This window comes from Oryx dammah, unplaced genomic scaffold (genome assembly GCF_014754425.2).
Source record: "Oryx dammah isolate SB20612 unplaced genomic scaffold, SCBI_Odam_1.1 HiC_scaffold_29, whole genome shotgun sequence".
Lineage (NCBI taxonomy): Eukaryota > Metazoa > Chordata > Mammalia > Artiodactyla > Bovidae > Oryx > Oryx dammah.
In genome coordinates this window covers 61,917,691-61,945,143 of record NW_024070213.1, presented here as the reverse complement: position 1 = coordinate 61,945,143, position 27,453 = coordinate 61,917,691, and the positions used below count along the sequence as shown (strand labels likewise).

Sequence of the window (27,453 nt, the reverse complement as noted above, 5' to 3'; positions counted from 1 at the left end):
CATGTGGTTGCCATCTCTCTCCGCCTCTTTCCCCTCGTCGCCCCTTTCTCGTTCAAAGCCGCTTTCTGGCTGCCCCTCTGCGCATGAGTAGTCCGGTCACGTGATCCGAACGTCCGGCGTTCGCCCCGCCCCTCCAATTTCCGCGCGCCTCTTTGGCAGCTGGTCACATGGTGAGGGTGGGGGTAAAAGGGGCCGCTCTAGCCTGCGGCCTGTGTCTATGGTTGGGCCCATAGCGTCCAGCTGCCCAGGACGGACCTCGAGTGTATGGCGCTGCAGGAACCTGCTCCGGGGTCCGGATAACGGGCCGACCCCGCAGCTCCTGACACGGGGCGAGGTGAGTGTAGCCCTTTTCAGGAATGGGGACTGTTCTCGCCCTCCATTGCTTCCTACGCGGGCTGGTTATGGAAGGGTTGCTCGAGGGCGGGAAGTGGGGCAGGATGTGATAATATTCCTTTGTGGCCGAAGGGAGGTGTAATTTCAGGAACTGGGTGTCGGGTCTTTGATGTAGGGGGTGTGTCTTATGGGATTTCCCTTGTGTGGGGCTTGATGGTCCCCAAGGAAAATGCATCTTTGCAAAAGTTATAGGGCCTCACGTGGCTGGAGGGTTTGGGGTTAGAGTCATTGTGTTACCTAGGGGGCTGCCCTCAGGGAAGTTTGGGAATGCTGTTGGTGTTGTCTTTGTGATGTCTTTTGTGGGAATCACTTTGTTGCTGCAGGCTCATTGAGCCTCTGTGATTGTAGGGTCTCCTCTGGTCTGAGAATGGCTACCTCCCGATATGAGCCAGTGGCTGAGATTGGTGTCGGTGCCTATGGGACAGTGTACAAGGCCCGTGATCCCCACAGTGGCCACTTTGTGGCCCTCAAGAGTGTAAGAGTCCCCAATGGAGGAGGTGCTGGAGGGGGCTTGCCCATCAGCACCGTTCGGGAGGTGGCCTTACTGCGGCGTCTGGAGGCTTTTGAGCATCCCAATGTTGTCAGGTGAGAAGAAGATGGAAGGGTGGGAGTGGGTCGTGAAAGGAAAAAGACAGCCTAACCTGTAGATGTGGAGTGGTGGTCAGAAGAGGAGTGGGAACCCTGAGGAAATAGGGGAGGCCATGTTGGGTCCAAGACCATTGCTCAGTGAGTGACCGTTTGTTTTGGCCAGGCTCATGGACGTCTGTGCAACAGCCCGGACTGACCGGGAGACCAAAGTGACCCTGGTGTTTGAGCATGTGGACCAAGACCTCAGGACGTATCTGGACAAGGCACCCCCACCAGGCTTGCCAGTGGAGACCATAAAGGTAAGTAGGGTGGGCAGACACTGAGAGGTAGCTTGAGACCTTTGTGGTAGTTTGTTGTAATTTCAGGTGTGGCACCTGGTTCCCAGTTTCTCTGTACTTACCCCTTCCAAACCAGGATCTGATGCGCCAGTTTCTAAGAGGCCTGGATTTCCTTCATGCCAACTGCATAGTTCACCGAGACCTGAAGCCAGAGAACATTCTGGTGACAAGTGGTGGGACAGTCAAGCTGGCTGACTTTGGCCTGGCCAGAATCTACAGCTACCAGATGGCACTTACACCTGTGGTCAGTAGAATGATGGTGGCCAGGATGGGGTCTGGCTGGGGGAGAAGAGTGATTGCCCATAACAGTTGAGAAGGAGTGTGTTTTTTCATGTGCTTTGCAGTAACTTGCAGGACTCTCATCCGCATTACTTATTCCCATCAGGTTGTTACACTCTGGTATCGTGCTCCAGAAGTTCTTCTGCAGTCTACGTATGCAACACCTGTGGACATGTGGAGTGTTGGCTGTATCTTCGCAGAGATGTTTCGTCGAAAGTATGGGGCCCAAGTATCCCAAACATTTTGAATTTCCCAAGTCTTTTATTCATAATCCACGCCTATACCCTGCTCGCTCTTCCACTTACTATTGGCCACCTTGTCCATAGCCGGAAACTCTGAAATGTTCTGGAATTAGGAATTTCCTAGCCCTTTATTCTCTATACCATATATTTTGAGCCACTAAACAGTATCTACCACTCTGTCTTTGAAAAACTGCTACTGGAATGACTGTCTCTCTTCACCTTAGGCCTCTCTTCTGTGGAAACTCTGAAGCTGACCAATTAGGCAAAATCTTTGAGTAAGTGACCTGCAAGGGGGAAGAACTTTGCATTCCAAGTTCTTATTTTTCTGCTGAGTCCTTGACAGTAGCTGGCTCTGCCCCTGGAGATGGGGGCTGGAAAAGGGCCCTCCTGACCAGATTCTCCTGTTCCCCATAGCCTGATCGGACTGCCCCCGGAGGATGACTGGCCCCGAGATGTCTCTCTACCCCGAGGAGCCTTTTCCCCCAGAGGGCCCCGCCCAGTGCAGTCGGTGGTCCCTGAGCTGGAGGAATCTGGAGCACAGCTGCTGCTGGTAATAGACTCAGGCATGGGCACAGGGCGAGACTGCAGGGGGAAATCACATGTTTGTCACTCAGTCCTGTGACTGTTTACAACCCCATGGACTGTAGCCCACTGGAGTGGGTTGCCATTTCTCTTTCCGGGGGGTCATCCCAGGGATTGAACCCAGGTCTCCTGCATTGCAGGCAGTTCATTTTACCACTTGAGCCACCAGGAGGGGGAAATGGAGCAGGATAAAAGGGACCCAAATGCATTGTTGTTACCGAGACTTGATAGTGAATGGGCTGGTTTTTATTACTGTTTTGAACGGCTGTCCATAAGAGGGATAGAAAAAAATCACCCATTCTAGGTATTGTTGGGGGTAAGCAGGAGTCCTTTTTGTTTCTTCCATGTTTCCTGACATTTGCATCCCTTCTCAGGAGATGCTGACTTTTAACCCACACAAGCGAATCTCTGCCTTCCGAGCCCTGCAGCACTCTTATCTACACAAGGCAGAAGGTGACGCAGAGTGAGCAACAGAATGGCTGGAACAGAACCAAGGCGAGAGACACCAAATTTCCCTTCTTTTGAACACTTGAGTGGAGAGCCCCACCACTGAGAAGGCAACCTCTGCCTTCACCTCTGAAGCTGTGGAGACTCCTCCTCCAACTTTTTACAGACGATATTTTACTGCCTTAACGATATTCCCCCCTCCACCTTTCTTTTTGAGGCTTATCCTTATCCTGTGTCCTTATACCAAGGGATATGTCCCTGTTCTCCCCTTCTTTATACCTTTATATTGGGATCCTTTTTTATACAGGACAAACAAAACAAAGAAATGTGGTCTTTTTTTTTTTTTTTAATATTTCTTCCTCTGATTGGCTTTACTGTTTGGGGATTTGGAAAAAAACATTTGGAAGATGGAACTTCCTTGCAGATTCTCTTTAGATCACAGGGTCAGTAGAGCCCCTCTACCAACAAGAGAAGGAAAGGCACTTACATGGCTTCTTTGATTATAGAGTTGAAATGGTTTTTATTTTTATATTTACTGAACCTCCCCAAACCAGGTCCTCCTTATTACAAGAGTTCTTGGTAGTTTTCTCTCTGGATCTGTCCCTGATTTACCCTTGGAGCAAAGATGTGTTGAGGTGGTCCAGCGTATGGAAGGGAGAAGAGGGGAAACAGCCAGGAATGACTCCAACCCCCATCCCATCTCATGTAATCCTGGAAACTTCCCATATTCACTTAGGGAGAGAGGAAGGAAGAAGGGTTTTTCTTTATTCCTTATAATCTTTCTCCCAGCAAAACATATCAAGGCATAAAGCCTAACTGTTCAGTCATCTTTAGGGAACATGGCAAAGGCCCTTTCGTTTTTCTCAAAAAGGGCTACAGACCCCAAGTTTTCCCTAAGGGGAAGAAAAAGCTTAGGGAGAGCAGACAGCAGGAAACATGTCACAAGGATCCAAAGTCTCATAGAAAGGCACTGGGGTTGGCTCGAGGATCCTTCTGATTCCGAAATCTCATCGCTAGCCAAACACCAAGGATCTGTAGAAGCAAAGAGAAAAGAGATAAACATGAACTATGAATTTCTGGGGCTAAGACTTCGAGGTGTACAAAAGGGATATAAGGGAACTAGAGAATGTTACCTCTGTGAAGCTAAAGAAGAGTCCAACACCCCCCAGGATTTTCAGGGCTTCATCTGAATGCTTAAGAAACTTTTCTCCACACATCTGACATGTGGGGCTCCGGCTCTTACAGACCTGAGCGAAAAACACACATATGCATATTTGGAGGATGCAGAGTTGCTACGGTGCTCTATCGTAACTGTGGTGAATGACCCTAGGAATTATCTTCCAGTTCCTGATTAGTATCCTATAGACTGGACACTGGCTAATTCTCTAGAATCTGTATCCATCCCCCAACTCCTATCAGCACACAGCCCCAGTACAAGTGAGCTGCTAGAGACAGGCGATCACATTAAGCTCAAATCTGCCAATTTGAGCATCGGCCTTAGCCAGTTTTCTATCACACAAACCACCGCCACCCCCACCCCCTCCCATGCCAGCTCACTGCAGTGCAGAAAGCATAATCTTGTTGATCCAGGGTTGTAAGGTTGAACAAGCCACAGCAATCAAAACTTCTTTCCAGTTCATCCCGGGTATTGTTGCTCATGACCCACCAAGAAGCATTGATGACATCTGTCTGGAGGATATAGGCAGAAGGAAATCATTTGATGCTGCTAATCTTAAGAATCCCCTAATTTTGATCCCAGTTCCAGTGTTTCAATTTCCCCTTTTAAGCAAAGAGTTAACGTCCTTGAAAAGCAAAGGTGCAGACACAATAACTGTCCACTTCTGGATTGTCCTCACGGTCAGTTAGCCAGACATCCCAAAGGAAGCAAATAGCTCTGGAAGTAGTGGGTCTAAGAATGATCTTTGGGGCCAGACTGAGAGTGAGAAGTTAAGAGGTTAGAGGGTGGGGGAAAAAGTACTTGAAAGGGCACCTTCTTACCTGTTTGCTTAGGTTAATAGCCAGACATGAGCAAGAGATTCCAAACTGGAAGAGGAAGACCAAACCAAGGATGATCATGTACTGAGAGGAAGAGTTATGGAAAAAAAAAGTCCTAGATTCCGTTATGTTCCACCTATAGTAACGATCTGATCCAGTCGAAGAACTTACACAATTACATCAGTTGAAAACAAAATCATTGGCTTTTGTTTCATAGAGTATGGTATAAGGGAGGGCAAGGAGACATATCCCCCAAACACTGGAGGTCTCCTACCCTCCTTTCTAACTTCCTAGCTAACAGTCCTCCCAAAAGCCCCAGTGCCCCGATCACTTCAGGTCAGGATACAAAGAAAAGCAGTACTTGGTGGTGGTTGACAGCACCTACCAGCCCAGCAACCGCGATGAGAAGAAGGAAGACTCCCACTGCAATAACTCCTCCGATGATATGGATGCTGGACACCAGACCCAGGCCCTTAGCCCATGCAGCCACTCCAATGAGCAACAAGCCTACCAGCTATGGAAAACAGGATATATCTCAAAAGAATTCCAGCGTGCATCACCGCCAAAGGCCAAGGTGAGAGAGGTGGCTGGACAATAAAGAACTGAGTTTTGCGTGAGTGAGTGAGTGAGAGGTACTACTACCAGGACCAGGACCCATCAGAGGTCAGAATGGCTGGAATAGGGTTGAGAGGCGGCAGGGGGCGTAAAGTCTATGAATATAAAACAGAACATTTAGCTTCATCCATCACTTCCATTTGGGAGAAGCCTAAATTCAGAAGAGGGAGGGCTGGGCCTTTATCCCCACGATGAGCCTTCACTTCATCACCCCCCACCCCTAGATAAACCCTCTGGTCACCGGAAGTCTCCCCTCTTCCCACGGAAGTCCCTAGGAATTCCCTCTTCGCCGGAAGTTCCCGGGAATCTTCCCGGAACCCCTAGTACATCCCTCTCCCCATCCGAAGTCCCTTAGACATTCTCTCTACTGGCCTTTCCGCCCTGGAGCTTCCCCCGACCTCCAAAACCTCACCATGTAGACCACGTTGAGCGCGCAGAGAGCATTCTTGGAGCAGGCAAAGCCTCCGCAAACCATCTCCCCAGCTTTGGGGACCCAAGTGGTCCCAAAAACTTGGGGGGAGGGTCTCGCGGATCGTCTTCTTGGACCCCGACAGCTTCTGTCTCTTTAAATCGAGTCCAGCCAAACCCAATCCTCTGCGCCTGCACCGTCCCACCCCCGCCTTTGGATTGGCGAAATTTGGGACTAATCTAGGACGTCGGTGGCCTGAATGCCAATCAATCTGCATCGCGTCACTGACCCGCCTGCCGGCCCCTCTTTTAGGTTCTTTATTGGATGAAACTTAAAACTGGGGGCAGGGCTTCCAGAGAGTCTCATAGAGACCGGAGCCTAAATTTCAAAACCCCGGATTGAAAACGGAGATTTCTGTGGTGGCGGCTGCAAGAGGACTTATCCGAGGGAGGAGGCTCTCGGGAAATTCCGGTGAAGAGAAGGTGCTTCAAGGGCCAGGTGAAAGGGCTCCTCCCCTCAAGGGAGGGCCCTCCCGCCCCTTTCTCCTTGTCCCGCAATGACTTCATGATGACGCTCTCTTTTGCTACTATTGCATCACATTCGGGAACACCCAGAGAAGCAAAATACTAAGCTATTTAGCCCGGCCACAGAGGCCCCGGGTTGGGCATAACACCACCTAGCAAATACTCTCATCTTTGCAAGTGCGTCCACTAGTACACATAGCCTGATCCATATCCCCTCCTGATGGGCTGTGAACATACTAGAAATTCAGTATGAAAATTAGCAGCCTCGGAGCGGCGCATTCCTGTATGTGACAAAGCCACAAGACGCACATGAGTGTGCTGGAGTCTTCAGAGGACATGCCTGATCCTGGGCGGTTAAAAAAAAAAAAAAAGACAAAGGGAGGGGCCTGGAATATGAATAAATATCAGGGGAAGGCGGAGTCTTCACATTTTCACTCCAGGGGCGGGCGTAGTGGTTGATCAATATCTGTTTATTAAGGAATAAGTGCTTTGACGCACCGCCTTTTGCGTGGGGATAGGAAAAGACATAGTTCCTCTTTCCACCAAAACAAAGAGGCAGTCGTAGTAGGAACACAAATGGAAAACTTCCCTTCAGCCCTACAGAATAATTTACATTTGTGTGTACTTAGTTTCTATGACTGCCTAAGTGGCACCGTCTTACCGCTCAAGTCAGATCGCAGGAGCTTCCAACTTTGCGGCTTACTAGCTGTGTAACCTTTGGCCAGTTACTTAAGCTCCCTGTGCCTGTTTCCTCATCTGTAAAATGGGGATAAATAACCATACACCTACCTCTTGTGTTGTGAAAATTGAATGAGTTAATATATATAGAATGCTTAGAATATATGTAGAATGGTTACCTGGCACATAGTAAACACTCACTGCTAGTTATTATCTTTTGGGCTATTTTACAGTTTCCAGTGGTTAATCCTAAATCTAATTCTCTTATCTCCAACTACACATTCATATATTAAAATCCCTCATCTATCACAAATTAGTATCAGTAAGATATACAGGAGATGAGGCATTTGGCAGGGCCAGAAAGGTTTAAGTCCTGAAACAAAATGATTACATCAAACTACCCACTGTTTTCCTCTTCACTCCATCCCCCTACCGCATCTTCTTTCTGTCCTTCAATTCCTCACCCACCCTCTTTCAGGGACTAAATCAAGGACAGGACAGTGGTATCAGGCATAAGGGGGTCTGGTTGGCGAGTGTCTTATTTGGGCGGTGTAGTGAAAAGTGTATCAGAATTATAATCAGAATACCTAAATCCTTATCTTTGTGTCACCTCTTACTGGCCTCTCTGAGCTTCAGTTTCCTTTTCTGCCAAATAGGGATAAAAATCCTACCCCTTGGGCCTGTTGTGAAGTCAATATATATGAAAGTGAGTTGTAAACTATTGAGTGTTATAGACAAGTCAATTATTATGAAAGTAACTGAACATGGAGCCTGGTGGTTTTTTCTGGTTACAGGTTACTATCCTCCATAACTTGTTCTCCCTGTGCCTACTTGGTCCTTTTAAGCAGGAGATGGTTGCAGTGGGGCAGCCGACTAAGGGTTACGTTGCAAGATGTTAAGCGTGTGAACCCTTTGGATGTGCAGAGTAGGTGAGGAGTCCAGCCGTAAGCTGGAATGCAGGGCATTAAAGGTGCCAGACCAAGAGTGTGTGGATTCCTGTGAGGGTTTGAGACTGCACACAAACCTACAGGTCACCAGGAGTTTGGGATTGCATCTGGGACGTGACATGCCACACTCTCCCCTTACCAACACCCATCTTAATTAGCTCTCTCCCACAGGAGGCCCTCGGATGCTCATTAAGGCCTCTCCATCCACCTGGCTGGGCAATCGTGGCAGGGGCTGGCTGGCAGAGCTGATGGGCCAACGCTAGAGGGGGTGGGTGGTGCAGGAGGTAGTGCTGACCCAGGCTGTGGGTTTGAAACTCACCAGTCAGGAAGTGAAGTCGACAGACAGACGGAAGGGCGGGCAGGGAAGCGAGTTCTGAGGCTGAGCAGAAGGGGCCTTCTGGGGTTTGGGGGCTGTGGGGCCATGGGCCTCAGGGCCAGTGGTTGCTCTTAGCCCAGCAAGACAGGTCTGGGCAACATGCATGCCCAGAGGCAGTTGGCTGTAGCTGCAGTGAGAGCAGAAGTCAGACGACATGAGGTGGCCAGGCAGGCTCTAAACAGCCTCAGGAAGCTGGCAGAGAGGGTGAGCGACCCTGAACTTCGGGACAGTATTCAAGCCTCGCTGCACAGCGTACGAGGTAAGAGAAGGATTAGCTTCCAACTTGGGTGTCTTGAGGACCAGCAGGGGCGTATAAGGGCTTGCCGGGTCATCCATCATTTCCCAATCAGCCACTTTCTGGTTCCCAAGATGGAGCTTGGACTTGGGGAAAGAATACATCTGGAAAGGATGGAAAAAGACAGAGGAGGTGTCATTTTTCCTCTTTCCCCAACTCTCCTCCTCCTCCCAGGGGATCAAAATACAGATCATTGCTGAGCTGACCTTGGCAATGGAAAAGTGGGTGAGCATGAGGAAGACAGGCTGTGACAGACCCATGGTAGACTTGGACCCTGCTGGGGGAGTCTGGGGCAGGAAGCAGTTTGGGACAAGAGGTTCCAGGACTGGATAATGTGGTCATTCCCAGGACCCACAAAGGATCAGTGACCTCTTGTTTTCCAGCTGTAGAGAGAACACACACTCACACGCATACCAGAAATACACCACACAGAGTATCTCAGGCTCCCAGACACACATAACACTCACACAGCATGCTCTGCACAGCTGAAAGTGTAGAGAAGTCCCCAGGACTCGTCTCAGTCCCCTTTCCTCCCCGTGCTCCTGTTCCTGTCTCTCCCCCACAACACACACACACCTTCCGCTCTACCTCCTTAGTGCCATTAGAGCAAGTGATGACAACACAGGGAGGAAGTGCTGCCATGGCAACACCATCCGCCACATCCTCCTGCCCACCCCAGCCTTCAGTCCTGTGGTGGGGCCCTGGCAGGAGTAGCTTCTCTCTATCCACAAGGCCCCACCACTAAGGAACTAGTGGAGCTGGAAGTCATCTCTGGTCTGGTGTCATTTAATTTGCCTCTGAAACTGCAAAGAGCCAATAAAAGCTAGCTACTTTGCTCACTAAAGGTGTCTGGGTAAAGTATATCCTCCATTATACCCTGGTCTCTTCCAGGCTCTCTATGCTTAGCTGCCTACCTGGGGGTTGCGGTGGGGGGTGAGTGGGCAAGAGACTGTTCTTTCCATCAAGGATGATTCCTGCCAGAACCCTCTGATAGAGGCCAACAGGAACTTTTGGTTCACTTGGGGAAGGAACAGTTTGGTTCAAGTTCCTAAGGGAACCATCTAATTCCTTTTTCATTGCCTTTCTTCCACTGGTACCCCTCTCACCATCTCTCCCCCATCTTTTGCCAAGAATTACAGCTGATACCTTCCCTACAGGGGTTAGAAAAGGAGACCTAGCGGGGAGTGGCCCCATGAGGCCTCCTAGGGAGGAACTCCCGCTGCTTAGGGGGAAAAAAAAAAGAGCGGGTGAGGAAAGAGGTTTAGGCCAGGTAGAGGAACACAGCTTATCTTTGGAGAGGAGGGAGAGAGGAAGAGTGGAGGCTGAACTCAGAAAACCACTCTTCCTAAGTGATTTGTTCCACTCCACTCTGAGAGTCAGGATTCTGTTCCCATTGAACATAAACGAAAACTGAGGCAAACAAAGGAAGGAATATTACGCCAGAAGCAACACATTTTCACCCTCTCTTTCAGAAAAGTCTCTTCAAAAAAGTCTTCAGAAAGAGTCTTCTTTTCTGGGGATGGTGTCATCCTTCTGCTGCGGGTGGGAGGGGGGCGCTGGTGGGTGCTGACTGAGGACCGCGGAGGGACTGGGTACAAGTTTCAGAGAGAACAAAGGGCACCCAGCATCCTGGTACCGTCCCCCCATCATCCCCTACCAGGCCCAGCATGCCGCCGGCTTCTGCCTCCAAGAGCCGCCCACGGCAGCACTTATTATAGTCTCCGCTGCGTCAGGAGGGTGGGACGCCAAATTAGGGGAACGCTGAGACTCCCCGAGTCCCAGGGAGGGGACTTCAAGGCTGGAATGGAGGCTTCCCTCGACTGGTGCACACCTGCCCATCTCATCGTCTGTCCTCCATCGGCCTAGCCCTTTCAACCTTCTCCCGGGCCTTGAGGACAGCCAGCCAGCCTTTAACTCCAGGGTCCCTAAAGGGCTGGAGGACACAGAGCAGGCGTTTTTCATTCTATCTCCTCTTTAACCTTCGGAAAAAAGCCCCACCCCGAAAACCTCAGGAGATTGAATGGAACTTAGAGGAGGCCTGTACCCTCTGCCTCAGCTGACGGGGTCTTTATTTGAGCCGCTATATGTTCGGCATGCGTGTAACCAGGTGTGAAGGTGGTGCCTCCACTACTCAGCCGGTCCCCCCACCCACCATACACACCGATCCTCCTCTCTGCTTATCCCCGCTCTTTCTGAGGCGCTCTTGGAGCTACGGTTGCTATGGAGACCGGATGCATTTTGGTATGGGGGGTGGTGTTGATCTGTAGACGTCTTCTTTCTCCTTCCACCCCGAGCTGGAACCTTGGGACTCACTTTTCCGCCGGGCTCCTCCACTCCGTAGATCTCTCTCCACTTGAGGCAACCCCTCCTTCCACCCACCCTGCTAAGTTCCATGTTTGTCCCCATCCCCAGGGAACACTTTCCAAGTTCACTTTGGGACAGTTAGGCTCAAGTCATGGCCCAGTCAACGCACTGCGTGTGGAAGGTGGGGGTGGGCGACGGGGCTGGGTCGTGGGAAGAGGAACCCGTGCAAGTACCTGGGGAAAACAAGGGGTCTTGGGAAAGGGATTTCAAGGCTCCCCATTTTCCCACGTCAGCCTCCCCGGAATTGACAGTGAATCCGAATTTGCTCCGTTTTCGCCGGGGATTGCCCACCCATACAACGATTTTTACTCTCTTGCCTAAAGGCCACACCCAACAGTAGCGCTTCCTAACCGAGGTGTGCTAGGGGAGGGGGCTCGATGTTGGAGTAGATGAGTCCAAGTTCCAGGAAATCCAGCCCAGGATTTGGGAGGGAAATCCAGTCCTGGATTTTGCACCGCCTTCGCAGACAGCCGTGCTGGTGGAGAGAAGGTGGGGGGGAGATTGGGTGGGGGGGGCAGGGGGCCGCCTCCTCCTCACTGTGAGGGGAGCGCCCGGACACAGCGCGCATCCGGACCGAGCCGAGCCCCGGCGAGCCCCCCGGACCCTGCGCCCGGATCTCACGCCCCTCCTCTCCCGGACCCCAGACCTGTGGGTTCCCACCCCCTCCGGCTTCCCTCCTTCCTCCCCCGCCGGCGCCTGTATCTCCATGCCCAGCATCCTCCCCGCGCCCCTGCGAATCCCCCGCACGACCAGCCCCATTAGCTTCCCACCTTCATAAAGACCCCCTCTCGACCCCCCATCCGCGGCCCCTGTCCCTCGAGTCCCCCGTTCCCCGCCCCTGCCTCCCCCGCACCGGTTCTTCTCCCTCAGCCCCGGGTTCCTCTTTTCTGCCCCGTTTTCCTCCCTCTCCCCTTTTGCCCCCACTACAGTCCTCCCCGCCCTCCCCCGCCCATCTCAGCGCCCCCACCCAGGCCGGGGTGCAGGGTCCGGCGCGCCTCCTTGGAGCAGCACCAAGGTCCCGGGGTTCCAACGGGGTGGGGGCGCAGGGCGGGGAGCATGGGGAGGGGGCGCCCCGTGTGATGGGAGGGGGGCGCAAGCGGAGGCGGCGGCGGCGGCGGCGACAGCAGAGCCGGGCCGGGGGCTCAGCGGGGTCCGGGGGCTGGGGGCAGCGAGCAGGGCGGCCCCATGGCCGGGCCCCCCTGAGGCAGTCCGGGGGAGTTCCCTCCCCTCCCCAGCTCGGGGGTCTCGGGGCCCCATGAGCCGGGGCGCGGGCGCGCTTCAGCGCCGGACAACGACCTACCTCATCTCGCTGACCCTGGTCAAGCTCGAGTCGGTGCCTCCGCCGCCGCCTTCTCCGTCTGCGGCCGCAGCCGGCGCCCCTGGGACCAGAGGTACCGAGACCGCGGATCCCGGCAGCCCCCGAGGCGCTGAGGAGCCGGGCAAGAAGCGGCACGAGCGGCTCTTCCACCGGCAGGATGCGCTGTGGATCAGCACGAGCAGCGCGGGCGCCGGGGGCGCCGAGCCCCTCGCCCTGTCCCCGGCTCCGGCCAGCCCGGCCCGCCCCGTCTCCCCGGCTCCCGGCCGCCGCCTCTCCCTCTGGGCCGCCCCTCCCGGACCCCCGCTCTCCGGGGGCCTGAGTCCAGACCCCAAGCCCGGGGGCGCCCCCACCTCCTCCCGGCGCCCCCTGCTCAGCAGCCCGAGCTGGGGGGGCCCGGAACCCGAAGGCCGGGCGGGCGTCGGCGTCCCCGGCTCGTCCTCCCCGCACCCCGGCACCGGCAGCCGGAGGCTCAAGGTGGCGCCTCCTCCGCCGGCTCCCAAGCCTTGCAAGACCGTGACCACGAGTGGCGCCAAAGCCGGCGGGGGCAAGGGCGCCGGTAGCCGCCTGTCATGGCCCGAAAGCGAGGGCAAGCCCAGGGTCAAGGGGTCAAAGAGCAGCGCCGGGACTGGAGTTTCTGCCGCCGCCGGCGCCGCAGGGGGAGGGGGAGCGGCAGCCACGACCTCTGGTGGGGTCGGGGCTGTGCCCGGAGTCCGAGGGAAGCTGTCCCCTCGGAAAGGCAAGAGTAAGACCTTGGACAACAGTGACTTGCACCCGGGACCGCCTGCCGGCTCTCCTCCTCCGCTAACCGTCCCAGCCACCCTGACTCCCACCTCTGCTGTCACCGCCGCCTCCGCGCTGCCCACCGGGCCTGCACCTCCAATCACTCTGGAGCCTCCAGCTCCCGGGCTGAAACGGGGCCGGGAGGGGGGCCGAGCATCCACTCGAGATCGCAAGATGCTCAAGTTTATCAGCGGCATCTTTACCAAGAGCACAGGAGGGCCTCCTGGTCCCGGGCCCCCTCCCGGTCCGCCGGTCCTGTCTTCCGGCAGCGGGTCTAGGGAGCTGCTGGGTGCAGAGCTCCGCGCCTCCCCTAGTGAGTAGGCCCAGGGCCTGAGGACGGGGAGGGGAGGGCACCTGGAATGCTCAGCTTGGGGTGGAGGAGTGGTGTCCAGGACTGACTGAGAGAAGCTTCTTGGGTGGATGGATGAACCAGGTTCAATTCTCTGCCAAGAACTGGGGCAAAAAGGATAAGAGGTCCTGGAAGCGGGGTGAGTAGGCATTGTGTGACATGAAAGACGACGATATCAGAGGGACTCAGAAAGCCTCAGAGCTTTCTGGGATAAATAATGCCCTTGGTCAGCATGGCTGTAGGAAATTGCTCCCAGAGAAGCCCCAGACTCCACTCCCAGCTTCAGCTGGCCTCTGGGAGCATGGAAACGGCTTTGCGTTGCCCAGAGGGTTACTGAAGGAGAAAGGAGTTGGGGAAGCCTCAGTTTCTCCTGAGCACTTGGGGTGGGTGGCATCAGAGTGACCTTGCAGACAGTCCTCGCCAGGGACAGGTCTTTTGCTGGGCTGAGAGCCGGCTGGTGAGGTTTCTAGCAGGAAGGGACAGGGTTCTTTCCATTCCGTGAAGGCGAATTGGGCAGTACGGGAGTGCACGGGGGCTGGAACGTGCTGAACACTTGCGTGTTAAGTGAGAGGGGGCGGATCGGTAGCCTCACTCTCCCCCCACCGCCCACCCCAGCCCCAGAGCGCATTGAAATTCCTAGGGGGCCTGACCGGGAGTGACTCAGTGGGGTGGAACTGCTGCAAAGGCAATTCTTACTCCTGGAGACTTGGGAGGGGGTACGGAGAAAGTACTGTCTTTTTCCGGTTGGGGGCGGCGGCGGTGGTGGTGGTCTTTATTTATTTATTTTCTAGAAGAGAGAGGCGAGGGCGTCTCGGTTCAGCTCACGCTCCCGGGAGAGGTGGCGAGTCCGGGAGCGCAGGCGGCCCCCGGGGTTTGGCTCTCGAGCGGGTGGGAGCAGATGGCTCCGGATCCCAGAGTTCCCGCCGCAGCTGCGGCGCCCCGGGAACGTCCGGCTAGTGTCAGGCGCGGGGGCTGGACCCGGCGGGCGGAAGGAACATCTTTCCTCTCCCGCCCCCCGCTCTATCCCTCCCCAGGCCGGTGGCTTCTCTCGGCCTGGGAGTGGAGCCCGGTTCCCCATCGTTCTTCTGGAGGGTGCTGGTGAGAAGGGTATGAGAGGGGCGTATAGAAAAATCCAAGCTCCATTCCTTGGGCTGTGGGGAGGGGTCAGGGCCACAGAGCCGTTGACCTTGAAAAGGGGGAGTGATGTCTTCACTTCAGGTTCGGTTCTATGAAAGGGAGATTGAGGTGGACCCACTCCCTCCTATGCCCCAGTCCCTTTTTCTGGGGATTTAGGCTGGGAATCAGTCAGTTTGGTGAGCAGGACACCTTTTTGCCTTCCAGAGGGAAGACCCCGTCAACTGTCAGAGCCTTGGTCCCCCAGTTTGGGGCAGGGGCTCACGTTTGGGAATGTGTTTTAAGGGAGATGCCCACTGAAGTATTTTTGTCTTGCTGGCTCCGTTGCTAAGCAACCACTGAGCGGCAGCAACAGCTGTGGGGAGAGAGACTAGGATGGGAGGACTGGGGACCACTCTCAACTCAGCTTTTCCACACAGCTCTCCAGCCCAGGCAGGGCAACTACAAAAGGAGGAGGGATAACTGAGGGTTGGGAGCCCTCCTTGGCCTGGAGTATCCCTCTTAAGACTCCTTTTCTGTTACAGAAGCTGTGGTCAATAGCCAGGAATGGACTTTGAGCCGCTCCATTCCTGAACTGCGCCTGGTAGGTAACCCAGTCTCCTGGTCTGTGTGAAGGTTGATCTCTCTGCCACTGGCACTCAGCTCTCTCGCCTTCACCTCTTCCCTTCCCTCCCTCTATGAGAATGGGGAATAGTTTTCCAGTTCTGAGATTCTACCTTCATAGCACCTTCCTGGGGCTTGATACATCCTCATAACTTTTCCTTCTATAGTTTCCCTTTTTCCTGCTGGTCCATGGTCCTCTTCCAGATTTCTCATTTCTGACTTCTCCCCTTCAGTCCTTCATGTTCTGTTGCCTAGAATTGGGTAAAATTTTCCAACTATTGCCTAGAGCTGTAACATGTCCCTCACTAGACATGCATCTGGTATGTTTCCTAAACAACAGAACACCAAAAACAAAACAAAAAAAAGGCACTGAATTGACATTCTTCAGCTTGTGGTCCACTTCTAGCTTGGGATCATTTCTTACAACACTCGTGGCCTGATCCTTGCAAATGCCCTCCTGACTGATGTCACCCAGGCCCTGTAGAACCCTGCTTGGAAGACTTAACACTGCCAGTCCCTTAGAGTTCTCTGGAATGTTCACACTCAGTCATCCTGCCTCTTCTTAATTCCTTCCATCTCTGCTCTACAACCTTTCCTCAGGGTGTGCTGGGTGATGCCCGGAGTGGGAAGTCATCGCTTATCCATCGATTCCTGACTGGTTCATACCAGGTGCTGGAGAAGACAGAGAGTGAGTTCTCAGGAGCCATAGTAACCTAAGTGTTGGGGTCAGGGATCTGGACAGTGTGATCAACGACTCTGCAGATATGGTGACCAGAGAGAAGAATGCAGCCACAACAGCTAAAATACAAGGAGCATGGGGAGATTTGGTGACCTGTGACCTCTGACCTCCTATCACTCCCAACTCTTCTGGACAGGTGAGCAGCACAAGAAAGAAATGTTGGTGGATGGACAGACTCATCTGGTGTTGATCCGAGAGGAAGCTGGGGCACCCGATGCCAAGGTGAGGGATGAGATGATGGGGTAGGCAGGTGGGCTGGGGTCAGCACTGGCCAAAGGAGAGGCCTCTGGTTTCCCAGGTCTCCTTGGGAATAACATCCAGAGAAGTGGACCTGTCTGACCATCCATTTGCTCCCTCACCCTCTGCAAGTTCTCAGGCTGGGCAGATGCTGTGATTTTCGTCTTCAGCCTGGAGGATGAGAACAGTTTCCAGGCTGTGAGCCGTCTTCACGGGCAGCTGAGCTCCCTTCGGGGTGAGGGACGAGGAGGCCTTGCCCTGGCACTGGTGGGAACACAAGGTAAGGAGGGGCTGGGGAAGCACAGCTTTCAGGGGGGTTGCTACTGGGTATCACCCAACACAAGTGAGAGCTTGGCAAGGTGTGTGGACAGGGCCACTGGATTTCAGTAACCCTCTGGAAGGAGCCTGGTCTCTAAATAAGAATCATTAAACCAAACACAAACTCCCCAAGGTCTGAGAGAGAAAAGAGGAACTTCCAGGAAGGACAGCTGCAGTGGCAACCTCCTTCCTCTGAGGTGTCACCTGCTTGGTGTTCTCACACTGCTGTTTCCTGATGCCACCACCAGGCCCTCTTCACCAGCAGAGCCAGGAAAAGCTTCTCCAGGACCCATCTGTACGAAGCTGGCAGGTCTTTCTGTCTAGATGCCTGTCCTGCAGGTGGCTGTTTCCACCTGTTGCTTGCCTCTTGGCTTCCTGCTGCAGATGAACAGTCTGCCTTTTACCATGGACATTTAGCCTCATCCCAGTTCATATGCTGCCAGGTGTCCTCCCACTCAGTTCAGGACTCACTGAATTTGCAGGGCAGGGGGAGTGCCACTCAGGAGTGTCAGCCGTGTCAGACCTTATCAGGATGTTCCAGTCAGTTCCGGAGTATTCTTTGAAGACTGGCACACTGAGCTCACCCAGCCTACTCATGATGCAGCTGGGCCCAACATTCAGAAAAGACTATACACTCCCATTGCACCCGGTCATAGGAGGGATATCGTCTCATACCCTATCCCTAGTGGTCCCAGTGGAGAAGGCGATGGCACCCCACTCCAGTACTCTTGCCTGGAAAGTCCCATGGATGGAGGAGCCTGGTGGGCTGCAGTCCATGGGATTGCAAAAAGTTGGACATGACTGAGCGACTTCACTTTCACTTTTCACTTTCATGCATTGGAAAAGGAAATGGCAACCCACTCCAGTACTCTTGCCTGGAGAATCCCAGGGACGGTGGGGGGGCAAGCCTGGTGGGCTGCTGTCTATGGGGTCGTACAGAGTTGGACACGACTGAAGCGACTTAGCAGCAGCAGCAGCAGTCCCAGACTAGGACTAGAACCCAGAAGAAAGGAAAGCAGCAAAGTGGGCATGGGCGTCCTCATCCACCACTCCTTCTCTCTGGTCCCCTCAGACAGGATCAGTGCTTCCTCCCCCCGCATGGTGGGCGATGCTCGTGCCAGGGCTCTGTGTGCTGATATGAAGCGCTGCAGCTACTATGAGACTTGTGCAACCTATGGGCTCAATGTGGATCGGGTGTTCCAGGAGGGTGAGCTTGGCCATCCCTTGCGTGTGTTGGGGAGCGGGGGACTTGGATATTCCTCAAGGTCCCACTTCCAGGCCTCCCTCTGTGAGCGACAGGAAATTAGCCTGCATGGGAGGGAGGAGGGACCAGGGAGGTCAGAGAAGATTTGCTTAATAGCCACAGGTCCTTCTGGGCAGGAGGAGCTGGCAAGGCCACAGGTGGCATGAAGGCCGCAGTGACAAGGAAGTTGGAGCCTGTTATCTCCTGGGCATTTCTCAAAGTTGGGCACAAAAGGGTGGTTTTGGGTATCTGCCCTGCTCATGCCTTCTTCCCCTCCCCTCCCCTAGTGGCCCAGAAAGTGGTGACCTTGCGAAAGCAGCAGCAGCTTCTGGCTGCCTGCAAGTCCCTCCCCAGCTCCCCAAGCCACTCAGCAGCTTCCACTCCTGTAGCTGGGCAGGTGAGTCAGGATTTCATGGTCAAAAGAAGGGCTGGTGGGAATTAGAGGAGGGGCTGGTGATCCAAGGAGAGGCACAAAGAACCCAAGGAAGTTGTGGGGGTGAGGGCAGATGGAAATGGTGGTGACAGTTTGTAGAAAATGCATCGGACTGGAAATCAACCAGGTTTGAAACACCATTTGCAGTGTCCTTGAGCAATTCACCTAAACATCCCAAGGTTGTCAGGAAAATTGTATGGCATAATACTTGTGAAGTCAACCTTTGCAAAATCTAAAGCACTGTGACAATGCTAGTGAGGAGTTTTATTATTAATGATAATACAAATAAATGGTGATGAGATGAGGGACTATCTCAAATTCCTCATCACTTGATGTAACTGTAGCCTGGTGGGCTGGGGGCCCTTCAGCGGTTCTGAGCCCTCTGTTTGCCTGCAGGCTGGTAACGGGGGCCACACTAGCGACTACTCTTCCTCTCTCCCGTCCTCACCCAATGTCGGTCACCGGGAGCTCCGGGCTGAGGCAGCTGCAGTGGCCGGATTAAGCACCCCAGGGTCCCTGCACCGGGCAGCCAAGCGTAGGACCAGCCTTTTTGCGGTACTGGACACTCTAACCCCCTATCCGCCTGTCTCCTGTTACATGCCTATCTTCCCTGGTCCCTAAATCTCTCTGTTGGCCCTTCATCTGTCTCTCATGTCCTTCCATCAGCATATCCATCCTCTAACTGATGCCAATAACCATTCCAGAATCGTCGGGGCAGTGACTCTGAGAAACGGAGCTTGGACAGTCGGGGAGAGACAACGGGAAGTGGGCGAGCCATCCCCATCAAACAGGTGGGTGGTGCAGGGACTGGGGCTGGGCTGGGGGGAGCTGGTCTTCACTGGGTTTTCTCCCACATGTCTCTTTCCATTCTTCAGAGCTTCCTACTAAAGCGAAGTGGCAACTCCTTGAACAAAGAATGGAAGAAAAAATATGTGACCTTGTCCAGTAATGGCTTCCTACTCTACCACCCCAGCATTAATGTGAGTGCCAGAGACTGGCTGGGCTACAGTGGCTGGCCTTGGGTGCACTTCTAGCTCTTCCAGTATGTGCCTCTAGCAGATATCAACACTGGTTCTGGGAAGTGCTAGTCCTCTTCTTTTTACTTTAGCAAAACATCTGTTAGGCAGCTACCATGTGCCCATGTTGCAGATAGAAATGTAAATCCATCTCCTGAGGACCTGCAATCTAGTGCGAGCAGATGGAGAAAAGACCTCTACCTGGCGTGCCATTCAGGGATGATTTCTGGGGGAGACAGTGCTGGGCCCAGTCTGTTGGGCTCATCCCAACCCAGTCAGCTCCCAGAGCCCTCTCTCCAGTCCCTCTCTGCCCATAATATTGGCTGCCTCCCAGCACTACTGAGGACCCCAACATTCCCTACACTCTCAACCCCTATACTCCTGTAGGATTACATCCACAGTACCCATGGCAAGGAGATGGACTTACTACGAACAACAGTAAAAGTCCCTGGCAAGCGGCCCCCACGGGCCATCTCTGCTTTTGGCCCCTCAGCCAGCATCAACGGGCTGGTCAAGGACATGAGCACTGTCCAGATGGGAGAAGGTCCTGGTGAGTGGGGCTGCTGACAAACGGGCAGGAGAGGGGCCAGGGCTAGGAAAAAGAGGAGGAAGGAAGAGGGGAATGGGACTGGTTAAATGGGAAGGTGGGTAATGACAAGGGACCACGTAAGGAATCACTCAGAGACTGACTCACTGAGGATTTATTTTCTTCCCCATCTGACAGAAGCCACCACTCCTACCCCAAGCCCCAGCCCCAGCCCTAGCTCCCTGCAGCCACCACCAGACCAGACATCCAAGCACCTGCTGAAGCCAGACCGGAGCCTGGCACGAGCCCTCAGCACCGGTCAGTAAGGAATCATTCTCCATTGCTGTCTTCCAGATCCAGAAGGGATGCGCTGGGAACTAAAACTGGGGTGGGAGCTTGGAGGCCGGACTCAGTGAATAAGTGGACACCCCAAGCACTGACTGGGTACCCAGGCACCAAGCTCAGTCATACTGTGTTTAGCAAAATGGCTAAGACAAGCGGGTTCTAGAGCTAAGCTGCCTGAACTTGAACTTGAATCCTGGCTTGCCACTTGGGCAAGTTACTTGACCTCTCCACATCTCAGTTTCCTCATCTGTAAAAGGGAGATAATAGTTTCTACCTCAGAGGGTTGCTTTGAGGCTTAAACTGAGAACATTATCCTACACATAGCCAGCCATCAACATTTGGAATGTTTGGAAATATGTATTTTTTAAACAAATAGCAAGTAACATTGTAACAAGTGGTCCTCACAACAACCTTGTTGGGTCAAGATTATTATCCCCATTTTAGGGATGAAGAAACTGAGACTCAGAAGATTAAGTGACTTGCTCAAGGTCTCAAGGCCAGTAAGTGGCAGAGCCAGGATCTGAGTACAGGTCTGACTCTAAACCACTCATCTGCTCTCCTCCCCAGGATTGATCAAGGGGGACCTCCTAGAGAGGGATGGCTGAGGAGGGGGACCCTAAAATGCCAAATCTAGTTCAGGGGAGGCAAGCTATGGAGAAATCAGGGAATCTGTGGAGAGGGCAGCTGAGGCAGCTGTGTTCCCCTCCCCAAGACTGTACCCCATCTGGAGACCTGAGCCCCCTGAGTCGGGAACCCCCTCCTTCTCCCATGGTGAAGAAGCAGAGGAGGAAAAAGTTGACGACACCATCTAAAACTGAAGGCTCGGCTGGGCAGGCTGAAGGTAAGGCCCTGGTGGGTAGTTTCACTCTCACCCTGGACCCTCACCCCCAAACTCCAGGTCACCCCTGCAGGAGGAGGAAAGGTGCCTGAGAGGAGTGCTTGACTATCATCACCACTCTGTACAGTATTTAGTGAAAAATGGACGGATGCCCCTCAACCCCTGTGCTTCCTCCTATTCCCCAGCCAATGCCTTTTATGGCAATAGGCCCCAGCCCCTGTTCTCAATGGCCCCTGTAAGTCTGTAGCTCTTGCTCCCTCTCCTCATGGCCCTCTAGTTCATGTTCCAGACCCAACTCTGCGTAACACCCCAGCCCCTGTGCCCAGAAGGCCCCATTATCCCCGAGGACTCAGTCCCTGACTTCACTGACCCCCAGTGACTCTTCAGCTCCTGGGGTCTACCCACGCAGCTCCTGTTCCCAATAACTTTCTGTGATTGCCAAGCTCCCACAACAGCCTTTGACTACAGTGATTTCCATTCCTGCCTCCCTGTGACTTCCCACAGACCCATGAGACTCTTCCTGAATCCCAGGGACCCCTCACCCCTGGCCTCTGAACTCCTGTCCCCCTTCCCCATGTTCCCTCAGATCCTGGTCCTCCCTTCCCCTCCCAGAGACCCGGCTCCTCATTGGTCATGATACCTGGTCCCTACCGCCCCTGCTCTCTGCCGGGTGCTCAGACCCAGGTTCCAGATCTGCCTACTCTCATGGCTCTTGGCTTCCGCTCTTCTCTGCTCGGGGGCCACTGACTTTAGTTCTGCTTTCTCTCCCCATCTGTCTGTCCTGCTTTGTCTCTGGCACTCTCTGTCACTCTCTCTCTCTCCACCTCTCCATTTGCCTCTCTTTTTTCTCCTTTCTTGGTCTCTTTCTCTGTTTTGCTCTCCATTCTATCTCTATCTCCTTTGCTTCGGGAAACCAGCCAAGCGCAAAATGTGGAAACTAAAATCCTTTGGTAGTTTAAGAAATATTTATAAAGCAGGTAACAAGTGGGGAGCTGGGTGGGGCGCTGAGCTGGGGGTGCAGAGGGGTGGGGGTGTCCCTGCCTTCCCCTGCATGTGCTCGGGCTTCCTGCTCTCCCGCACCCTCTGCTTCCCCAACCACTCTGCTCCACTCCCAGGGGCTTGGGATGGATCTCTGGGAGGAATGGTTTGGGCGAGGCAGCTCCTGTTTGAATTCTGTCCCTAATGACCCCATCCCATCCCCCCACCTAGAGGAAAACTTCGAGTTCCTGATCGTGTCCAGCACTGGTCAGACATGGCACTTTGAGGCAGCCAGTTTTGAGGAGCGGGACGCCTGGGTTCAGGCCATCGAAAGTCAGATCCTAGCCAGTCTCCAGTGCTGTGAGAGCAGTAAGGTCAAGGTAAAGTGTCGGGTGTTGGGCGGAAAGCAGAGGTGAGTGTCTGAGGCGTCCGGAGAAGGGCTCAGAGGGAGAGTCTGACTAATTCCAACCCTTTCTGCAGCTGCGCACAGACAGCCAAAGCGAAGCAGTGGCTATCCAGGCGATCCGGAATGCCAAGGGGAACTCAATCTGCGTGGACTGCGGGGCCCCCAGTGAGCACCAGGGGGCAGTGGAGAGACCCGGGAGGGAGTGTGGTTCGCTAAAATTGATGAATGCTGCTGGGTGGCCCGTCCAGCTGCTCGGCCAGGGAGCTGACCCCTGCATTCCGTCCCCAGACCCCACGTGGGCCAGCTTGAACCTGGGCGCACTCATCTGCATCGAGTGTTCTGGCATTCACCGGAACCTGGGCACACACCTGTCCCGCGTTCGCTCGCTGGACTTGGACGACTGGCCGCGGGAGCTGACCCTGGTGCTGACAGCCATTGGCAACGACATGGCCAACCGCGTGTGGGAGAGTGACACGCGGGGCCGCGTCAAACCCACGCGGGACTCTTCGCGGTACGCGCGCAGAAGAGGGGTGGGGGCGACTTAGTGTGTGCAGCTCCCAGGAGGGTCACCTGGGTAGGGAGCAGAGGTCTTGGGGTGGGAGGTCCCTAGAGCCTTTCCTGTTGATCTCTGGTCCTGCAGGGAGGAGCGTGAGTCGTGGATTCGCGCCAAGTACGAACAGCTGCTGTTCCTGGCGCCACTGGGCACTTCCGAGGAACCGCTGGGCCGCCAGCTGTGGGCCGCGGTGCAGGCCCAGGACGTGGCCGCCGTTCTCCTGCTTCTGGCCCACGCGCGACACGGGCCGCTCGACACCAGCGTAGAGGACCCGCAGCTTCGCTCCCCACTTCACCTGGCGGCCGAGCTCTCCCACGTAGTCATCACGCAACTGCTGCTGTGGGTAAGTGAACCGGGTATGTTGTAAAGGGGGCTTTGAGGGTTCCATCTGGGAAACAGGCAGGAGCGCGGTGGGCGGGGCGATGATCCCCAAACGCACCCTGTGGAAGTGGGCCTGGCGATCCGAGGGAGCCAGCGGGAGGGGATAGGCCCCGGGGACGCACCGTAACGCGGCCGTCTCCGCCCTCTCTAGAACGGCGCCGACGTGTCCGCCCGCGACGCGCAGGGCCGCACCGCGCTCTTCTACGCTCGCCAGGCTGGGAGTCAGCTGTGCGCCGACATCCTTCTCCAGCACGGTTGCCCGTGTGAGGGCGGCAGCACGGCCACCACTCCCAGCGCGGCCACCACCCCCAGCATTACCGCCACGCCCAGCCCCCGCCGCCGGAGCAGCGCTGCCAGCGTGGGCCGAGCCGACGCTCCAGTCGCGCTGGTATAGTTGCGCCGCTGGAGAGACACCCCCACCCCCACACGGGCCGGGCACGACCACACCGGGTGGACCGCTGGACAGATGCACCCACTCACCTCTCCGATCCGCACCTCGTTCCCGCGGGAGCACTTCTTTCCCCACACCATCCCCGCAAGAGGGCACAGCCCCCATGCCTCCCAGAAGACACAAACTCACTTCCCTCTCCCCAACGAGGCATGGAGACCCCAGCTTGGCACGCCCCCTCTCCACTGTTTCCACACGCGGATTGCTCTGGGTCTACCCGCTGGAGGGACTCCCCCGCCGAGGTCCCTGCTCCTGGCCGTTTGGATGTGCCCGCTCGCGCCCCCTAGGGGTGGGGGAAAGGACTAAGTCCTGCCCGTGTTCGATTATCCCACGGCGGGAGCATTTACCCAGGCTGGCTCCTGGGGCGACGCCACGCCACAGGGAGGGGTTAGTACGTGGGAAGGCTAGCCCTGGGACTTGGGGCAAATAAGGGGGACCCTACCCCTTCCATGCTAATCTCACTGCCCAGTGAAGGGGGAAGGGCAGCGAGGGGCAGGACCCCTGCTGCCCATGGGGGTAGGGGGTCCCCAACCCTTTCCGTGAAAGGGACCAAGAGGAGTGGAAATCAGGACGTTTCCCCCACATCCACCCATGGATGGAAACTAAAGGGTCGGGGGAGCCGAAAACCTGGGTCCCTCCTCACTATCTTGGGAGGGAGAAGGGACGGAGCAAGAGCGGGCTAAGGGGGACTGGGGAGGGGCCTTGTAATTTATTGCTTTGTTCCCCAACCAAGGGGCGGGGGCGGGCAGGGCTTGGGGAGGGCGTTTCAGGGTAGGGGAAGCCAAGGGTGGGCAGAGGGTGGGGTGGGGTGGGGGTGCTCTCGGGTTGTGAGTGTCTGTGACCGTGACTGCGTCCCTGTGACTGTGCAGCGCCCGTGGTGATCTGGGGTAGGGGGCACCCCTACTATGGGACCCCTCCCCCACTATTCTTCCTGTCCAGCCCCTCCCTCCCACTGGAGCAGCTCCAGACCCATCCCTCAACCCCATGACCCCCCCCAGCCAGGGTTACGATGGTGTGAGGCGGCTGGGGGCGTTTCCAGACACCCCCCCCCGCCCCCGCCCCCGTCCCATCCCCAGAAAGGGGATGGTGGGGTGAATTTACCTGGCCCAGCCCTGCCTCCCTCAATCAACCCAGCCCTTGAGCCATCTGTGTCAGTGGTTTCCGGTCTTTTTTTTTTTCCTGGCTAAAATATTTTGCAGAGGACCAGGTAATTGGGGAGAGAAGAGGGGCTGGGGCAGCAGGGGATACTACCCCCTCATCTCCTCCAAGGCAAGTGGTGTGAATCTTCATCAACAGCAATTAAAGAGGAAGTGATTTTGTCTAGGGGGTGAGCTGCTGGTCTGTTCTTGAAGAGCTGGGTCAGGGAATGGCCTTGGTCAGGCTGGGGAACTGGAGGTGGGAGAGGGCTAGGGCCGGTGCCTCCCGCTGGGGCTGGTGGCAGGGCAGTATCTAGGGGGACAAGGTGGAAGGTCAGGTACTCCATCATGTGCAACAGTTCCTGGAGTGGAAGGAGACAGGCAAGTCAGAACAACAGTGGGGACCCAGGGAGTAGAGAAGTCACTAACTCCCAAGATGACTCCTGTTCTGGGCGGGAGTTGGGGTGTGAAGTTTAGAGAAGACCGGAGGGGGCTGCTTGGAGGAATGAGGAGATAAGGTCGCTTTGGTTAAGAGCAAGAACTTTGGAGTCAAATCTGGTTTTGACACCAGTACCTCCGCTTCATAGTTAAGTGATCTTGGATAGGTTATCTTGGTGGCATCTGTTTATTTGTAATCTGAACAATATGTGCTCAGACGGCACCTGGCCAGGGCTCCAGCATCAGCCCTGGAGGACCACCCCAGGCCAGACTACTCACTTTGAGCATCTGGTACCAGAAGTAGAGCTTTATAGTAGAGTCCCTCTCCTGGCAGGGAGGGAAGAGCTGGGAAATCTCCCAACGACAGATGTTACTGGTGTCACAAACTCCAGCTCCGCTGAGGCAGACATCTGCCCACCCCCATGACATGCACAAGACTGCAAGGACACGGCAGCCTGAGGCCCGCACCATGCCAAGAGCCGCAGCATCTTGTGGTTCAGCGTGTAGCCAGTCCTGCTGTTCCTTGTCTGCAGCTGAAAGCATTCGACCTAGTAGAGGGGCCAGATGGGGGTGCTGTTGGGCCAGCAACCTGGGCACAGCCACACACATGTTGTCAGCCACTTTGATAAACCAGTCTATGGCCCATTGTTTTCCAGTGGAGTTGGTTCTGGCCCCCCAGGCACACACAGCCTCATGAGGGACATTCAGCTACAGGTGCGCCAGTGAGCTGATTGCATGAAGGAGCCCAGATCCCACTCACATGGGAGGCCCTGATTCTGCAGGGTCCTAGGCTGGATGACCTCCTAGCACAGCAGCCTGACCCAGGAGAAGGTGGAGTCAGGGTTGCAGATGTAGTCGCAGGTGTGTGGTCTGGGAAGGCAAAGCAAGAGGAAGAGAGGCAAGTAGCAAAGAAGACTCAACTGGGAGACCTAGCCACCATGCCCCCCTTTATTAGAGCCCCTAGATGCCCCCACTCCATCCTCACTTTCTTTTTTGGTAGCAAAAGCTCACTCCCTTCCTCAGAAGCTTGAATGTGAGAGATTGTGGGAAGGAAACAAGGACCCTGGAGAGAATGAATGACCACAGGGAGCCAGAGGCAAGTGGGATGTTCCTTTCAGTTCCTAGCAGTGAAAGGTGGGCAAGGTGTCAGCAATCCCACATCAGATTCCCACACTACGGACTCCACTGGCTTCTTTTTATCATGGGCTGCATCTTGGCCTGTGGAAAATGTAAAAGGTGGTCCTCCAGACTGTGGCAGAACAGGACTCTAGAAGTGGATTCCCTGCGGGCTGGAGGGGCGCTGCTATCCCTAACATCCACGCCAACTTCCCAGTTCCCCTTGGGGTCCTCACCTGATTCCTGCTGCTATCTGTTCTCCCCTCTTCCAGTTACCATCTGCCACACATCCTGCTCCCCTCCTCTTGTTTGCCTTAGCACAGCTGGGAGTTTCACCAGAAGCCAAAGGAAAGTAAAAAGGAATTTATTATTGAAAGTACAAAATGATTAAATCTAGCAAAGTCTCTAGAACTCTATTTTCTTTTTTATTTATTTTTATTTTCTATTGAATTATATAGTTGATTTACAATGTTGTATTAGTTTCTGGTGAACAGCAAAGTGATTCAGTTACATATACATATATATGTGTATGTATACACACACGTGTATATACATTTTGGGGGGTATTTTCCATTATGATTTATTACAGGATATTTAATATAGTTTGTTCCCTGTGCTATACAGTAGGACATTGTTGTTTATTTTATATATAACTGTTTGTGTCTGCTAATCCCACACTCCTAATTTATTCCTCCCTTACCCACTTTCCCCTTTGGTAACTATAAGTTTGTTTTCAATATCTATGAGTCTGTTTTTGTTTTATAAATAAGTTCATTTGTATCATATCTTAGATTCCACATATAGGTGATATCATGTGATATTTATCTTTCTGACTTATAGAGTATAATTTCTAGGTCTATCCATGTTGCTACAAATGGCACTATTTCATTCTTTTTTTATGGCTAAGTAGTATTCCTGTGTGTGTGTGTGTGTGTGTGTGTGTATGCCACATCTTCTTTATCTGTTTATCTGTCAGTGGACATTTAGGTGGCTTCCATGACTTGGCTGTTATAAATAGTGCAGCAATGAATATTGAGCTACATGTA

General features: G+C 54.3%; 3 protein-coding genes across 6 annotated transcripts; 2 read left to right on the top strand and 1 right to left on the bottom strand.

Moving 5' to 3' along the window:
* Window positions 1-127: 127 nt before the first annotated feature.
* Window positions 128-3,387, top strand: CDK4 (cyclin dependent kinase 4). Its single transcript, XM_040233094.1, has 8 exons — window positions 128-334; window positions 742-978; window positions 1,145-1,280; window positions 1,396-1,563; window positions 1,705-1,814; window positions 2,065-2,115; window positions 2,255-2,390; window positions 2,797-3,387. The coding sequence occupies exons 2-8, from the start codon at window positions 761-763 to the stop codon at window positions 2,887-2,889; spliced, it is 912 nt and encodes a 303-aa protein (XP_040089028.1). The 5' UTR covers window positions 128-334; window positions 742-760; the 3' UTR covers window positions 2,890-3,387.
* TSPAN31 (tetraspanin 31) lies at window positions 3,198-9,366 on the bottom strand. Of its 3 annotated transcripts, none has more exons than XM_040233095.1 (6): window positions 5,892-6,119; window positions 5,211-5,378; window positions 4,868-4,948; window positions 4,427-4,558; window positions 4,003-4,116; window positions 3,198-3,901 (listed from the first exon to the last, which is right to left on the bottom strand). In XM_040233095.1, exons 1-6 carry the CDS (start codon window positions 5,952-5,954, stop codon window positions 3,827-3,829), a joined length of 633 nt encoding a protein of 210 aa, XP_040089029.1. In that variant the 5' UTR covers window positions 5,955-6,119; the 3' UTR covers window positions 3,198-3,826. The 3 variants fall into 3 exon arrangements, 2 of the variants coding, with proteins under 2 accessions (XP_040089029.1, XP_040089031.1); XM_040233097.1 differs by having other exon boundaries at window positions 3,370-3,901; window positions 5,250-5,378; window positions 5,892-6,106; XR_005719686.1 differs by adding an exon at window positions 8,915-9,366 and having other exon boundaries at window positions 3,373-3,901; window positions 4,003-4,558; window positions 5,892-8,812.
* On the top strand, window positions 8,490-27,453 carry AGAP2 (ArfGAP with GTPase domain, ankyrin repeat and PH domain 2). 2 transcript variants are annotated; one of them, XM_040233085.1, is made up of 20 exons: window positions 12,314-13,483; window positions 15,178-15,236; window positions 15,857-15,944; window positions 16,132-16,217; window positions 16,365-16,512; window positions 17,623-17,757; window positions 18,081-18,190; window positions 18,623-18,781; window positions 18,931-19,017; window positions 19,102-19,206; window positions 19,630-19,792; window positions 19,967-20,086; window positions 20,826-20,954; window positions 21,869-21,928; window positions 22,161-22,309; window positions 22,410-22,500; window positions 22,624-22,846; window positions 22,976-23,231; window positions 23,421-25,311; window positions 25,343-27,453. In XM_040233085.1, the coding sequence occupies exons 1-19, from the start codon at window positions 12,328-12,330 to the stop codon at window positions 23,661-23,663; spliced, it is 3,567 nt and encodes a 1,188-aa protein (XP_040089019.1). In that variant the 5' UTR covers window positions 12,314-12,327; the 3' UTR covers window positions 23,664-25,311; window positions 25,343-27,453. The 2 variants fall into 2 exon arrangements, with proteins under 2 accessions (XP_040089020.1, XP_040089019.1); XM_040233086.1 differs by lacking the exons at window positions 12,314-13,483; window positions 21,869-21,928; window positions 25,343-27,453 and adding an exon at window positions 8,490-8,672 and having other exon boundaries at window positions 23,421-25,041.